Genomic DNA, 16,669 nt, shown 5'->3' with positions numbered 1-16,669 from the left:
GGTTAAAACCAGCCCTTGTTTTGTGCTGCCATTCGTGTCAAACAAAACAAGTGTGAGTATGTCACATTATTAAAAACTCCTCGTCAGTATCAACATGATATCAGTTTTAATGTTACCTGAATGTATAAAGCCAGTCCGCACCCAATGCAAGAGTATATTTAAAAATGTGACTGCCAAGCTCTGCCAACTGACCTGGTTATACACATACCTGAAGCTCAGTGGGGTGGCTGTGGTCCAGGAGGTTGAGCAGATCGACCTCTAGCCAGAGGGGTGGCGGTTCGATCCCACGTGCCGAAGTGTCCTGGGGGCAAGATAATGCTGAACCCCAAATTGCCCCTGACGGCTGTGCTGACAGTGTCTTAAGTGGTCACCAAGACTAGAAAAGTGCTAAATATAAAGACCATTCAGCATTTAAATACAAACCCAGTTATAATGAACAACAGCAAATGGCAACACTTGCGCTGATACCTGTTTTGCTAACCTTGTAAACACGAGAGAAGGAATTAATAGTTTTTAATTTTACAAAAGGTGACGTGCAAATACCTTGAACACTTGAAAAGAGGAATTATCGGTCAAGTGAGGCATCAAGTATGAACTTTATTTTCATTTGTAAAGTGTCTTGAGTATTTTTAAAAGTGCTCTATAAATGATTCTGTCATAAGAGTAAATGAAACAGCATAAAATTATTGTATCACAAACTGAAAATGTGTTTTGATTGTGTAGGGGGAAAAAATACTAGCGTGTTCTGGCCATGCTCATTCCTGAGAAACTCGTTTTCACTTCTATCTTTGAATAAAGACTTTGCCAGTACATTTATTTCAAAGTTTAATAGCACCAAGAGGTCAAACTGCTGCCAATTCCATGTACTAATAATTGCTCTCCAATGAGTTCTGTCTTGCTCAGCTATGTGTACAACCACCAGAACCAACTTTACAGTACCAAGTACCTCACTATCCTTGGAGTGTTAGAATCTGATGTTATAAATCTGTCGCTTCTACTGAATTTGTCTTCAAATTGATACTTGTGAGTATTTGTGGCATTTGACATACATTTCCATTCCCATGATGATTGACAGTAGGTTTCATTAATGGCAGGGCCCCCCCCCCCGCCACATTTGGAAAAAACAGACTCCTGCTATGTTCTTTGGAACAGGCAACAGGAGTTCTACAGTTTCACAGACACTGAAATTTGTAAAAACACAAATCCATATATATATAAAAAAGGCACAGTTAAAACCCACTGCTATCATGCTTTCAGGAAAAAAGAAAACAATGCCGACAACTACTTCAGAAAAATGAATCATTCTTCATTCAGTTAAACGGTGTATAACAAAAAAAGCAAAAGAACATCTGTGATTCCAAAATCCAAGAAGCCTTAAATATTTGTGAGTTTGAGTTTGTTAGAGTTTACTTTGTACCCCTTAAATACAACAGTAAATTGGAGGGAGGATCCAGCAGCCTATATCGGCTGTGAGTGGCCAGGTGTGGGGCTGCAAGCTCCATGTCCACTAAATTCTTCATTTCTTCCATCACTTGCTTTCTTCAAAGCTGAATCACGTGAGGAATGGTTACAAATCCCACCTTCTTCTCGATTTATCCATCATACATCTTACAATGGTGTTTTTTGTGCTGCCACGTCAATCATCTGTCCTTCTGCTTCACTGAAGTGAAACCAGCAATCTATCTTTGGTGGCTCAGTCACTGTGGTGTCTGCACTTGGCTGAATTAGCTGACAGCCAGGGTCCAGCCGGCTCTCAGCCTGCTGGATGGTCCAGTCACGCGGGCAGCTGATGTGAAGGGAATCAGGGTTTTGCATAGGCATAAAACTGTTTATTTTGTAATGATGGTCCCAGGTCATCAATTGTCTGTTATTTAGAGCCCAATGAGTACTGACGACCCAAATTTATCCCAGGCCTGTCAAGAGTTGGATGCAACTCCTTTTCCAGTGTAGAAAAAAAGTTTAGAGTGAAGAATGGAGAGCAACTCATCCTGGAGTAAAGGTTGCCCTATCATCAACATCATCAGGAAAACCTCTTTGTCTTGATTCCCTCTCCAGCCATCCACTTATCAGGGATTTATAACACCCCATGGACCTTGGGTATTGAGGATTTAATGTTCTCCTTTAGCATCTTCATTTAACACCAAATAAAGAATCCCTTATCCCACCACATCATTCCGCAAAGGAATCACAAGTCGCCCTGTATTTTCAAATGTCCAAAACATCCAAGAATATTCCCTCCTCACTTCTTCTTGTTCCTTTGTTTCTTGCTTGTTTTTTCTCCTGTCAGTGGCCCCCATCCTTCTTGTTGGTGTGAGGCCACCATGACACTACCATTGGGCCCAAAATTAAGAGAGTACTCTGCTGAATCCAGTGGCCTTCCTTCCTCATCCCTCAGCCTGGAAAAGACTTCCTCATACAAGGTGCCCAGTCTGCGTTTCATTTCTTGCAGATTCCTCAGGGCGTCCTGTTTCTCTCGGAGCAGTTGCGAACGGCGGCGCCTCAAACCTGACACATTGTCCTCCAGTCCCAGCAGCACATCCAGTTTCCTCTTCCTGCAGTTCTGGGCTGCTATCTTGTTCTTACCACGGCGGCGTATGTCCCTGATGAGGCTGAGCTGCTCCTGATTGAGTTTATAATTCGTCAGCAAGTCATTAAACTCTTCCACTGGCAAATTAATTATCAGCTCGCTGGAGAAAGGGATCTTCAAGGTTCGTGCACGTCGTTCATCTCGGCTCCGCATTTTGGCCTCAGAGATGTGTCTGGAAGAGGAGTAGTGGTAGGTCCTGGGGTTGGGATGTTGTGGAGAGGATTTTGTGTGTTTGGCGGGTATATTGCATGATGGAGAGGAGGCGGAGGGCCAGGGCTGGTTATACGTGTGATCATGGTCAATCTGCTCTAGCCAAGCAAAACCATTTAACAGCTTGTGATCACCATAGTTAACAGGGAAGAGATTCTTAATATCTTCAGGATACCCTCCTCCTACTGCCCCCATCTCCTCCTCATCCAGCTCCTCCTGCTTTATGGTCACCTCCACTTCCATATCTGAAGCAACTCCTTCCTCAGCATCTTCGTCCTTGTCTTCATAGAAGGGACTTTCCATATCTGACATAGAGGATGAAGAGGAGTCTGATGCAGACGAGGATGAAGATGAATAATATGAGGCCTCAGAAGCACATGGAGAAGCAGGGCTGTAGCTGTAGTCCAGGGAGAGACCAGAGTCGGTTTCTGCCTCATCATCATCATCTAGAAACAAAGATCAATGTAAGTTCTATGATTTTTACAATAAGGAGTCAAATGTATTATATTCGTTCATGTTGTACATTTTGTAATAAAAAAAGAAAGTTGAAACAATTAGTTGGCTCCTTATTATATTACCTTGCTGATGTGTTCTTGGTTCACTCTGATCCTCTGTGACATCCGTGGTAGAGTGATCACCATCCCTGTCAGTGTCATGTTTGGCTATTTCAGACTCAAGGTAGCCCTCCTCCTCCAGCTGGGCTGCCATCTCTGGACTGAATCCTTCCTCCAGAGCCAGGTCCAACAATCTCATCTCATCCAGGATGGCAGCATCCTCTAGGAGGTCACTGAGTTGGCCAGGGAGATCATCATCACCAACATCCTCCTCATCAACTAGAAAGGCACTGGAGGATGATATCGAAAGGTTCTGGGTCATATCATCCCTCTCTGGGGACAGGGAAGGACTGGGAGCTGCTAAGTCGCGTGAATTAAAGTTAACGTTAAAGCTAGCGAGGTCTCCAGGGTAGAGAGCATATTCTACACTTTCTTCCATGTTATCCACTGGATCTTGAGCTAACATGTCAATGTTGAAGGTACTCAAGTTATCATCTGCATTTTGTCCCATAGAGAAATCTTCTGAAGGTTCCTCTGCCAAGAGATCCGTGTGATCTGGAGGCCTGTGTAAGGTATTCACGTTGGAGTTTTTCGAAACATCCCATGTATTGAAGGCTGAACTGTGATCATCCAACTCTGCACTGGGAGTGAGGGGGAGAAGGGCTGGCTCCAGCTGTGGCTGACTAGGAGGCCACAAGAAACCTAGAGAGAAAGAGAGGTTATTTTGTAAAATGTAAACGATTATAGAATATGCAACAGAACTTTTCATATGAGCATTCATGGAAGATTGAGGAAATAAAAACAAGATGATTTATTGTCTAGCTTCCATATTTTATAAAAGGTCCAAATATTAAATATTTGATGTTTAACTTATTTCTATCTCGCTTTCAACCAGATCTTCAGATTTTTCATTGGAGTTTCTCAATTATCAAAACAATGATTTAGATAATATCACATTGTTTACATCTAGAATTTGCCAACTAAACAATGTCCAGACAAATGAGCAACTTTATCCATTGAGGAAAGCTAGGAGATGTGGTAGATGGCTTCAGAAACAAATGAGTTTGACCTTCTTTTAAGAATTTTATCAGCAAAACGCTGTCTCCAAGGTCAAGAATCAATATTTCAGCTGAGTTGTTCAAGTGTATGTATGTATACCTCGCTATGAATTCTGACAACAAACTCCTGATTTGAATGAATTACCATGCTGCAGGGGAGTTTCTACTAGCTGGGCATCCTGGTGAGCATCTGCTATGCCGTTTTCAAGGTTGTTGTAGTTAAGGTTCAAAGTTTCCGACTCAATAGGCAGTGTCCCAGGGGGTCTTGACTCTAAGACGTTGTCAAATGATGTCATTGGGTCAACATCTGTGTTCTGAAGAGAAAGGATACACAACCAATCAAGTTTTGTTTGTATCTTGATCATCGCATCATCTTTTTTGCTAAATGGAATTTCACATTTGTTCTATCTCCCACTCACCACTGGTTCCATGATAGCAAACAAGTCCTGCCAGTCAAGCTCCAGGTCCAAAGTGGGGTTATCAGTGGGGGACAGCAGGGTCTCCCTGCCTGAGTGGTGACTTCCCAGATCTCCTCCTCCACCGCCAACATCACTTAACTGATGGACATAAAAAGTGGTAAAATAAGTACAGTTTGATGCTGAACAAGGACACATCAGAATGGACTGAAAGGAAGAGGGAAGGCTGTGGCAATACCTGTTGTTCCTCTGTGAAGGGAAATGTTTCCTCCAACAGCCTCAAACACTCCCGAAGGGGGAACGAAGTCTGAAAATAAGGGAAAAAAATAAGCAAAGAGGTTTAGAGAGAAATGGCAAAGACATTGATTTGTGTTTGACCAGCTGGTTGACTTCTCCAGTAATATCTTTGCTTTTATTAGCCATGCTAGTGTCTCTCTGTCCATCAGTCAATCATTCCAGACTATACTATCTAAATAACAATGGATAGACTATCATGGAACTTTATATGGAGTTGTATGGTCCACAGAGGACGAATCCCACTTAACATAGTGATCCCTGACTTTTTTTTCTAGCTCTAGCAACAAGTTGCCATTTTTGGCTTTTAGTAAAGAATCTTCAGTATTATCAGTTGGATAGTCATACAATTGATCAAAGATGTTAATGCTCAGAGGATGTTTCCTCAAGTGACACAATTTGGTTAACAGCATGGCTGTAGTTTGTTAGTCTTGTTCCAGTGACATACATCCTGTTGAGATGGACATGGTGTCCATATGAAATTCATGGAAATCAATCCCATTTTAATTTTTCAAAACCACAAACGACAAGCTAATGCTTGCTACAGGATATGCTATGGGATAACCACATTCATAAAGATTAGTCCTCTGGAGATGTTGAATACGTGTATGAAATCTTATTGCAATCCATCCAATAGTTGGAGATATATTTTAGTCCAAAATGTCATCTCTCAAACCATGCAGCTATTCGTGAAAATATTAAAATATTTTTTTGTTTCTGAGAGAATAAATTGACAAAAAGTGTGGCTCTCTGGAGAATGAACTTCTGTTTATTTCTGTTATAAATAATGACGACAAAAGAGTTGACCATCACAATCAGATTTTGGATGTGGTATCCAGAGAACCTTCCTTTACTAGAAGGCAGTCTTGGTTCTTCTAAGAAATCACATGTAATTTTCACTGGTCAAAATTCACCTATCAGGTTCTCTCAAACAGCGGTTCTTCAGTTTCATTCTAAGAATCATCTGTCTAGTCTTTCCATCTTCACCGTATCCTGTCACAAATCAGACACTTTTCCTCTGTGACTTTCGACCAGGAGTGCTATGTGGGAGAGGTGGATTATTGGTAGCAGTTCTGCCCTGAAAACAAGGGCCAGTGCTACAACTTACATGAAACATATTTTTAAATGCCTCATCTTTTCATCTTTCATTTTTTAAACATAGTTACGGTATATGTATTACAAACCGAGTGTAATAGGCACCCTGGCGTGCAGCTGCCTAAGTGTGTCACCCACAATTTCTCTTTTGCTGATCTGGCCCTGGTCCAGCATTCAAAGATGAAGCGTCTGACTCTGATTTCAAGCATCTATGCCTCTGAACAGCTTGACTAACACACACACAAGTTTACGTCTACTTTCTAGCCTATACATACTCGCCAAGTTCTTTTTAGTTCAGGAACACCTGGAGCTACCAGATCTTTCAAATGATATTCAGTTTGGTTGTGAGTTAGACAGATACTGGTACAAAGCTCCTAAAAAACTTGTATTATAACTTTTATTCAATAAAAATCTCACCTGTTCCGCTTCATTGTCAATGTTCAACTCTCTGTTGTTAGCACGGCTGTCAGAACCCTCTGTTCTTCCTCCTCCCACTGTCCTCATGTAATGCCTATGCATCATGGCCATGTCTTCCTCTTCATCCTTCTCTTCCTCTCCACTCTCATCCAGATCACCACTGTGATAAAGTTCATCATGTATTTCTTCCTGGTTGACACAAAAATAATACATTCTCAAGTTAGACGGGCAACAATACCACAAGACCTTTCAACAGTGGGTTAACAGGTCAAGTTCTTCAGTGTAAGCTCTAAACAGGCCAGCTTGTTGTTTCAAAGCACTGGTTCCACTGGGTATATATATATGTAGTACATGTAGTACACTGCTGGACTAAGATCTGCACAGAGCATACAGTGATTACTGGCAGGGCAAATAAAATGTTATCAAAAAGTACTGTCATATTTTGGTTCATTTTATCACCTCCTTGACTTGATACCCCTGTAGTGATCTACCATCTCTGTTCACTCTTTCATATTTGTCTTTAATACAGTAGTACAAACAGCCTGTGTTTAAACTTCCTTCTCTCAAAAGTGAGTTAATTGTATAATGCATGTAATTTTTCTCTGCAGCTCTCTGCTTTTCTTCACAAGTCACTGCAGCACATACATGCAGATGCCTGGCAACACTAGATGCCACTCTCTCTATGTGCATCTGCTCTATATTGATCTCTATCAAAAATTTTACATGTTAATGTTTAGTTAATACTATAGCACAACAATAATTGTACATGATTTTCTCATATACTTTTTTCACCTTTTTGATATAGACAGAGGGAATCGATAATAATCAAAAATTGAATGACAGATCTGACATGAAAAATGTGAAGGGTAAAACTTAATAGAGCTGTATAATGCTGTGGTGCTGTCTTCTATACTACCAGTCTGTATGTTCAGACTGTAAAGGCTCCTGTTTTACCCAGAGACAGACAGCCAGGCTCAGAATAGCTTTAACATTCTCCTGACCTGGCTGTAGGCTTACAGACAAACCCAGAGACCCACAGCAGCTGGTCTGTAAAGACACCAAAGTAGCCAGGAACATACAGATACATACATATGGGTTACGCAAAAGTAACTAGACACATGCTCAGAACATCTTTACACTATATAGACGACAGCTCATCACGCTCTCAGGCACCATGACTTGACAAGCGATGGATGATGAGACGTTAAGAAGTCTTTGTTGAATGTTAATATTTATATACAATCAATGATTCTTGTTCTTCTTATCTGAAAACAAAGAAACCCCCACACAAAAGCATAGGCACACATGGGACTAAAAGCCCATAAGCCAATGACAAGAGGGAAAAAAAAAACATTACGGCAAAAAACACTGGTCTGTTTTCTTGTCGAACTCATACTGATCACATGAAAAGGCCCACCAAAACTCAAACTAATTGGTCTGCTGATGTTTGTGCAGGCAGCGCAGAAAAAGAAAGAGTAGAGCACTGAGCAGTTGAGGTCAGGACCAGGATTAAAAGGGTTTGCATCTACACTGCAATGAGAAGATTTGAGAACGGCTACCTGAACAAGTTTACAGTCTAGGCTTGATTAACATCCCATCAAAAGTCTTTAAGTTTGTGTTTTCCCACAATCATTTTGTGACCAAAGAGAATCGAACCTGGAATATGCAGCTGGCAGTCCTCCAGTAGGGCCTCCCAGGGTTTTGAACCCAGGGTATTATGCATGTAAAGCAGACATGATAACCACTACCCTATGGAACACTATATTCAGCCAGTAATAAATGGATATAACAGTTGAGTCAGCCAGCTCAAGTGAGACAGATTATATGTGAATGTAGAACAGTGGCAGCTGAGGTCATCATAGCCTTAAGGTGTGTGGCAGTAGAAGAATGAGCAGAACGTTGACAGCTGAAGTAGAGCAACGTGACACCCGTCTCTAGCCAGAGGTGAACCACACAATGCAGGACTGATAACCTCTACCCCAGGGAACCTCTTAGGGAACATTAAATAACAGCTGCAAAAAACAAGTCAAGAAAAACAACATGTTTTCACATGATTCACAAAAAACTGGATCTACCTGCCGCAGATTAACAAATGATCTGTTTAATACAGAGACGTGACTGAAACCTGTAAAGAAAATCTTTTATATTTCATGTGTATCTGATTCCAGTCAGTCAAATTAGGGCTATTTTTCCAATGGTGGTTTTCCTTCCTCTTGTTGAGGGTTAGGACAGAGGACGTCACAACTTTTCAAACCCTATGAGATAAATTGTGATTTGTGAATATCGGCTGTGATTGATTGACATATGCAACATTACACACTGTACCTCAACTTTCACATTATGTCTTCTCTCTCATGGCATGAAAAACTAAAGCAGTTTTCAGACATGAACTCCAGTTTGCCTTTCAAACATAATCAATGCAGCAGGAGGTTATCGGTTCAGACGCTCACAATAAGACAGACATCTCCCGAGGGTTAGGCGAGGGGGGGAGCAGCAGACAGAGGCAGGATGTAATGTACAAATTCCACTGAGGAGATCTTGTGTTTTTGTTCACAGCACATCAGCACCGGCATCGGCTCTTATCACCAAAAGCTCTCTTGACATCTTCGTCTCTGTCTTATACGTTTGTTGCTCCGCTTTTTTTATCCGGAGATATATTATATGTTTCAACTAACATAACACAAACAATTCTTTTTTTCCCACATCATTAACAGCGTTAGTTAGGAATAGGATATGAACTCCTCAGCTAATGACATGAAAGATAAAAGATATTTATTAAAGATAGGGTCAGGGGCTATTTTGAGTTTGCTGTTCACATGTGCTGATGTGACGCATGCCTTGCAGAAAATATCTAATCTCTGATTGAAGATCAATATTAGTTGAATTGCATAAAGCTGGAAAGGGTTAAGAGTCATCGCAATGTGTTCAATGAAGAGATGACCGACTATAACAGCTTGTTGCTCAAGCCAAGATCGTCTGTTTTCTTACTGCACCATCTGGATAAGAGGGCACAAGTTAGAAGCTCACTGCCTCTTTGCATCTGAGTGTGGGTCCGTGTGTGTAGCAGTAAACAGGGGGATTGCAAAACTGAAAGATGTAAATGTGTGTCAGGACGCAAGAGGCCAGTGATCAGGTTTCAAAACAAGCCAGTCGGTCACAAGGCTGGGAGGAAGGAAATAAAGTGTTTTGTGCATATGCCTGACTGTACGGGTGCCATTTGATATGAGGGGAATTCAAAAACACTTTAATATTTACTTTCTGTTTGAGGCAGAGAGGGGAGCAGACCGGTGTGTACTCAGATCTTTGTGTGCTATATCAAGTTTGAAATGTCCTGTGAGTGTTTATGGTAAAAAGACACTGAGCTTCAGCTGTAGGTACAGCTCCTAATACACTGAAACGCTTCAGTCCCATAATTGTTTTTCGCATCTGTTGTGCTTTCAGCACATAAAGAGATCATTTTCTTTTCCTTAGTTGTTTCACAAAACAAATGTTTGAAGTGCAATACTATTATAAGCTATACACTCATTGATTTGTCACTAAAATGGTGTTATAAAAGTAGTGAGGAAACAAATATCCAAAAAAATATTCAGTTTCCTACAAAGACAAATTTAGACATGTTTTTAATCAGGTTGTGTGAAAGTAAATACTCAAACAAATAAAAAACATGTATTTGAATATGCCTCATTGTCTGCATTGTTGATGCCTATGTATGTATATCATATCATATGAGGCTATATCCTGTTGTTGCTGTGTACCAAAAGAAATCCACGAACATCTAAACTGAAGTGATGTAATATTATATGTACACACATCCCAAGTAAATAGAGCTTGTTGCTCTGCTTGACACGCAAACTCTTCTGTGTGTGTGTGTGTGTGTGTGTGTGTGTGTGTGTGTGTGTGTGTGTGTGTGTGTGTGTGTGTGTGTGTGTGTGTGTGTGTGTGTGTGTGTGTGTGTGTGTGCGTGCATGTCGAGCTGGACATGTAGGCCAGTATCTCAGTTATTTATATATAGACTGTTGCTTTGCACCAGGCTTGTGTTATGTCCAGTGTATTTTATGGAGTCTTCAGGAGTTTGGTCTTCTTTACTGTGTGACTCTAAATTATGTGATTGAAGTTGTTAATTTCATTGTTAATGATGATGGATCACGTCCACCTCATTAATGACAAAAACTGAAATGTAATGGGTCTTGCAACAGTGTCAAAAATATTTACATGTATTTTCTTAGCATAAATTGTGCCTAACAGTATAGTAAGTATCCAGCATGTTTGATGTCCCTCCATACACACACACACAGAGTTCTACAGATCAGTTTCAGTTTCAACATGTCTTTTAAAAATAAGTAAGGTATTGCTAGTTTGTCTCATAGGACAAATCTTGTCCAGGCATGTCTGAGGTGTGGCCATTAATAAATGGTACTTTAAGTACAAGTTCATGGAAGCACGTAGGAAACAGATCCCTCCCATCCATCCATCCATAACACCTATCCTTCTTTAGGGTACCCAGGTCACTTAACTGTCCTATGTTAATTGAATTAGAGCAGAGATTTACCATTTAATAGAATAGAATAGAAACGGGCAATATTAAACTTTTGCTATTGCTGCACAGCCAACATTAACTAGTGTTTTTACCGTCAAGCAAAGGCAAGTTCAGCATGTTCAGAGTTGCAATTTTGGTTCACCATAAGCCATAGTGGTGGAGATCAACACCAGTGTTAACTGTTTCTTTGCCTCTATGTCTATCACCTCTATCCTTCTAGTGCAAATTACATATAGAACCTTTAAATCAGGTACGAGATTAAAAAGATGTGGCAACGATTTAACAGAATTCAGAGTACCACATCTTTATCTCCTGTCCTTGCAGTATGTAGCTCACTATGCTGCTTTCAGACAATGGACTGAAGTCTCCATATTTTTCAGGAATTTTACGTAGGGGCTGTAAATGATCAAATGAGGACATTTTCCAGAGCTTTTCCTGCCAACCCTTTAGTAAAATGTCTGGAAAATGCCTGAGTGAGTCCATGTGAGGATACAGCAGGAAAATGTCACAGCCAGCGAGTGGGTGTGTGAACAACATTTCTCACATACAATGGATGCAAAACTGAAAAAGAAAAATCCAATAAGAATATAAATACATGAAAAAGAGGTGTCCTACAGGTAGAAGATGCTGACAAAAATGTCTTGTAAAGACAATGATGTTGTGTTGACACTAATGTTGATCTGCTGTCAACACAAACAGCAGAATTGATGTTAAAGGTACAGTGTGTAGAATTAAGTGATATCTAGTGTTGAAGTTACATGTTGCAGCTGAACACCTCTCACCTCACCCTCTCCTTCCAAACCTGACAGAGAACCTGTGGTAGCTTCAGTTGTCATAAAAACTCAAAAGGTGTTTAGTTTGTTCAGTCTGGACTAATGTAAAAAACATGGCAGCCTCCATAGAGAGGACCCCCGCGATGCAAATATAAAGTATTTGAATATAAAGGGCCTTTTCTGGGGTAAAGAAAACTACAATTCATACGATTTAGATGAAATGAACTGGTGAAAACATCATGAGGATTATTCTACATTAAATTTCTGACAATAGTTCCCTTTCACCTAAATCTTACACACTGGACCTTTAAGTCCCTCCCCCAGCAGACCTCGTCTGACTCTTCCTGTTGTTGTGAATGCATGTGACCCGGATAGTCTCCTGCTGCATTCTTCATGTGAAAGGCAAACTCCAGAAATTGTCCAAACCCAATCACCTGGAGTTCATGTCTGAAAACGGCTTAAGCTTCATCTGCGGCTTCCTAATACTTTTTCTGAGAATGCCAACTACGCTAACAAGCTTATTCTTAAACCATGACATTAAAACACTCAAAGTGGGTCATGAACACATTTACAGTTATCATAGTGAAAGCACCATCAGAGCACCTAGGCTGCTGTATGTGCCTGTGTTTGAATGTGTTTCACCATATTCCCACCACCAGGGTGTGTTAACTATACTGATTGTGCTGCTTCATTTTCCTGGTGAGGTCATCTATGGTGGGGCAGGTTTTCTGATGAGTCATCTAACTCTGACTCATTATTTCACATGACCTTACACTCAGTTTTGGTTACAAAAATAGCAAACAGCCTTAACCAAACTAAACAAAGTCAGACAGAAAACAATAGCTAGTTAATTCCCCAATCTCTCGGTCAATAATCTTCAAATCTATGTACTCATGTATTACAACAGATTTGAACTTCTAGAAGCAACTGTTCTTATATCAGTGCAATGATGTAGCCTGAGGACATTGGTGATCTCTTGGCTTTTATGTTTCTTGCACCATCCAACGTTTGAATTGAATCATCTCAACAGCTATTGAATGGACTTCCATTACATTTAGTTAGAAATGGATAAACTGCCAAATCAGGAGGGTGACCGATCATGGATCACACCCATTCAAAACATCTGCATATTTGCACAGTCACCATGAGCATGTGTGAATGCATCAACTATTATGGCTGTACTTTTCTACTTTTAATTTTATAATCTAGAGGTCTCTACAGGTTTTTGGAATTTGAAATGTTGGATTCTGGGGCAGAGGTCAACACTGTCCCTGGTTCTGCCAGGGACTTTCTGTGTGGAGTTTGTATGTTGTCAACATGTCTCTGTGGGTTTTCCCCAGATACTACAGCTTCTTCCCACAGTCCAAACACATGCAGAGCATCACTGAATGTGAAAGTGAATGTCTCTGTATATATGCGCTGTGATAGGGCGACCTGTCCAGGGTGTACCCTGCCTCTCTTACCCTGGGTCAGCTGGGATTGGCCCCAGCCCTTTACAACCCTCAAAGGATAAGCAGTGGACATAATAGATCGATGGATTCTACATTAAAATGCTATGTTTCAAATTGAATTTAACTGAGTATGTGAGATAACACAAAGCCCAAATTGCAATGGTTCAAACTTAATTGTCACTGACTACTGTTGCTGTTGCCAGTTTGGCTGCTGAGGATTACATTGTAGGTATGTCTGTGTCTGCTTAACACAAAGAGGTTCAAGCAGAATCAATCAGTTAATGGGACCTGTGTGCCTACTTAACACAGCGATTGAGGTGTTGAAAGAAAGTAGGCAGGATTTAAACACCTCTCTCAATCTCTCTTCTTTGATTCTTACCAAGCAAAATAAGGATAAAAAGGGTTTTTTTTCAACTCTCATGCCTCATTATTTCAAAGTCCCACCCTTTGCAACCTTTGAAGCGTGAGTGTGTTTCGAGTGTGTCAAGTGCAACAGCTAATGACAGTTTTGTGTGCAGAAGCGGTTGGACCACTTGCTGTATAGAACAGTTTGTTTCAAGCTGGAAACTATTTCATAATAGCAGAGACACCAAGTGTGAGTCTCACAGTTGTAAACCAGTCAAACTGTACACGAGGACGGTTATTGCTCCAGACCCCACAGAGTTATGGCATGGGTCAATGTCAACAGACGCAGCTGATCCGAACTGAACATAACAGCATGAACCACCCTTGTACCTGAGCTGAACTCTGAGGAAATCTCTGACCTGGTTAACATTCAATAATGATGTAACTATTTCTGCATGAAATCACATCTCATCTTGTGGGAACCAAAACAACTGTATAGTGGAATTCTAAAGCAAAACCTACAGTAGTTCTCCGGTTGTGTAACAACTCTTTTATGAGACACTCAAGAACCAGAGCTAGAGTTTGGAGTGGGAGATTTCTCATTTGGAATTTAGTGTGCTGCATTGCCAGCATATAATTCGTTTAGAACTTTCTAAACATCCCCTGTCCCCTGTGTGTCTAACCCTTTCTTTAGAGAATTGTAATTTGTTTAGCAGGACGTGTGGGAGTGTCTACAGTGGCTGGAGGGTGTAGCCAATCATGTTCCCATCCAGTGCAACCAATCTGAATCCAGAACTGGTTAAGAGCCTGGTCCAGTCCGGACAGGGATCACTTTTATTTGTTCATTAATCTTGTAGCTATATCCAATTTGTTGTGACTAGAAGTAACAACTATCTGGGGACTTGGCCAGGTCGAGTTGACACATAGACTGATCTGCACATTACACTCACAGAGAATCAGTAGGGGTGCTGTTTTCTTTGTTTTTCAGTTTGTAGAAATAGAGGAGTCAGATAGGTGTTGCTGTCTCTTTCTATTTTACCCTAGATTCATACTGTAATTGATAACTGTTTTTACTCAAGTCCTCATTTGGTTATATTTATTTATTTCATTCCAACAGCATCGTATATTCCCATTTCCCCTTTTAGTTCACCTTTGCTTGTTTGTTTCCACAATTTTATCTGACTAAAATAAATAAGTGTTATGTAGAGAAAACCCAGTTCTATGGTGCTTCCCTTTCACCAACAATGAGCTGAGTTATAAGAAAGAATAAAAATCCTTTAAGATCAATTTCTGGTTATAAAATGTACAATTCCTAAATAATAAAGTGGGATTTGTGTAAGCACTGATATAAAAATCCTGCTCAATACAGTAGTAACTGTCCCAGTCTTGTCTAAAAGACTTGATAAAAGATCTTTAATCGTGCATTTCTGATGTTATTCAAGAACATTCTAAACACTAAATGTTTTAAACAACCCTGTGAGAGCTGTACCTCTTTATCTTCTGCCTCCATTTCTTCCTGCAAGGTACCAAGTCCAGGTCTGGGCTCCACAGTCAGACCACTCAGGTCTCTCTCCACCCGAGCAGGAGCTCTCTCCAGCAGGGAGGTTTGAACTGGACATTCAATGGGTAGAGGATCTGGCTCCCTCTGGACCAGCCATGTCTCCAGCTCAGCATGAGGAATCTGTGGAGAAAGTTAAGACACAACTATGGCACTTGTTTCTTGTTTCCCGCTTATGAACTATAGGACCTGCTGGTAGTCCAACCAAAAACTGCTTATTACTTTCATCGGACCTGTAATAGCTCGCATTCAGACATTTAGTGACATTTCAAAATGTGGAGCTTGAACAGTTGTTTAATAGTAGAGCACAGTTTTAATCAAATCTTTCAATAATGAGTTAGAGAATAACAATAAAAGATCCCTTGAACTAGCTTGTGTTTAATTTAATGTCTGAAACTGAAAAAAGAAGTATCTTGATATCTCTGTTCAAAATAAATCTTACTTATCTTAATTTATGTAAAGTTGTGCTTCAAAGGGAGGTTTAAACACATCAAAACAAGTGAATGAATGAGCTTCAGATGTGTTAGTGGACAGATAGTGCTAATCTAACATTGATATTATGTGGACGAATATAAGAACTTATCATTCTAACTGCGTCTCAATGGGAGTGTTGAGCTAAAGGTAGAAGCTGACAGGTTTCCTACCTCTAGTCTATCAAGAGAGCGGACCCAGCCCAGTAGCCTTCTTGTTGTGAAAAATCCGTCCAGGTCTACATTCTTGGGGTGCAAGCCCTGGCCATCCTCCAGGCGGTTGCGGAGGTTGTGGAACTGCGTCTGGGTCAGTGCCGCGGTCTGACCCATGATCATCTCTTGCAAGGAGGGAGGCAGGTAGGGCTCCAGTCCCACGTCGACCCTCACTCCGCAGAGACTCAGCAGGATGGCCACCTGGATGAGGCCCTCTGTGAAGTATTTCTTTAGGTACAGCATGTTCTTTGCTGTCTCCGAAGAGAAACAAAGGAGTAATCGGGTGGGACCCTATAACCGAGAGGGTCTAATCACCACCAGTCAGTTTGTTGTGTTCTTGGGAAAGTTGTAGAAAGTCTGTAGCAGCTCTGTCGGGCCTTGCTCTGTAAGACAATCTCCCTGTGGAGGGTGAGGGACTGGAAAAAAATCTCAAATCCCCATTCACACAGGACCTAATGCATCTAGAAAATCTCTTCAGTATTACTTTAATTTAAATTAGAGTAAAACTTATCTAAAATTGAACCTGATCAAAAACAGAGCCTTGCTGTTGAAGATTCTTCTTCTCACAAGCTCATCCAAAAGATGTTGGTCTTCACGGAGACTCCACTCTTCCTGTGAACAAACACAAACACAGTACATCCATTTACTTCAGAGCAGAGGACGAGTGCAATTCTGAGCGTTAACTTGCTTT

The 16,669-nt window shown here is 40.8% G+C and overlaps 1 protein-coding gene across 1 annotated transcript in view; it reads right to left on the bottom strand.

Moving 5' to 3' along the window:
• Positions 1-577: 577 nt before the first annotated feature.
• The window catches only part of LOC109639938 (endoplasmic reticulum membrane sensor NFE2L1-like), an 18,043-nt gene continuing 1,951 nt past the window's right edge, over positions 578-16,669 (bottom strand). The window contains exons 2-9 of the mRNA XM_020103669.2: positions 15,940-16,590; positions 15,227-15,418; positions 6,632-6,820; positions 5,064-5,132; positions 4,829-4,966; positions 4,555-4,723; positions 3,376-4,053; positions 578-3,243 (exon numbers count right to left, since the gene is read on the bottom strand). Of these exons, the coding sequence (XP_019959228.2) occupies positions 2,240-3,243; positions 3,376-4,053; positions 4,555-4,723; positions 4,829-4,966; positions 5,064-5,132; positions 6,632-6,820; positions 15,227-15,418; positions 15,940-16,221 (2,721 nt within the window). The 5' untranslated portion in view covers positions 16,222-16,590 and the 3' untranslated portion in view covers positions 578-2,239. The remainder of the gene's footprint in view (positions 3,244-3,375; positions 4,054-4,554; positions 4,724-4,828; positions 4,967-5,063; positions 5,133-6,631; positions 6,821-15,226; positions 15,419-15,939; positions 16,591-16,669) is intronic.

The sequence above is a fragment of the Paralichthys olivaceus genome, chromosome 5 (assembly GCF_024713975.1).
Source record: "Paralichthys olivaceus isolate ysfri-2021 chromosome 5, ASM2471397v2, whole genome shotgun sequence".
NCBI lineage: Eukaryota > Metazoa > Chordata > Actinopteri > Pleuronectiformes > Paralichthyidae > Paralichthys > Paralichthys olivaceus.
Note: the sequence above shows the minus strand (reverse complement) of the source record. Positions and strands in the feature narration are given on the sequence as shown.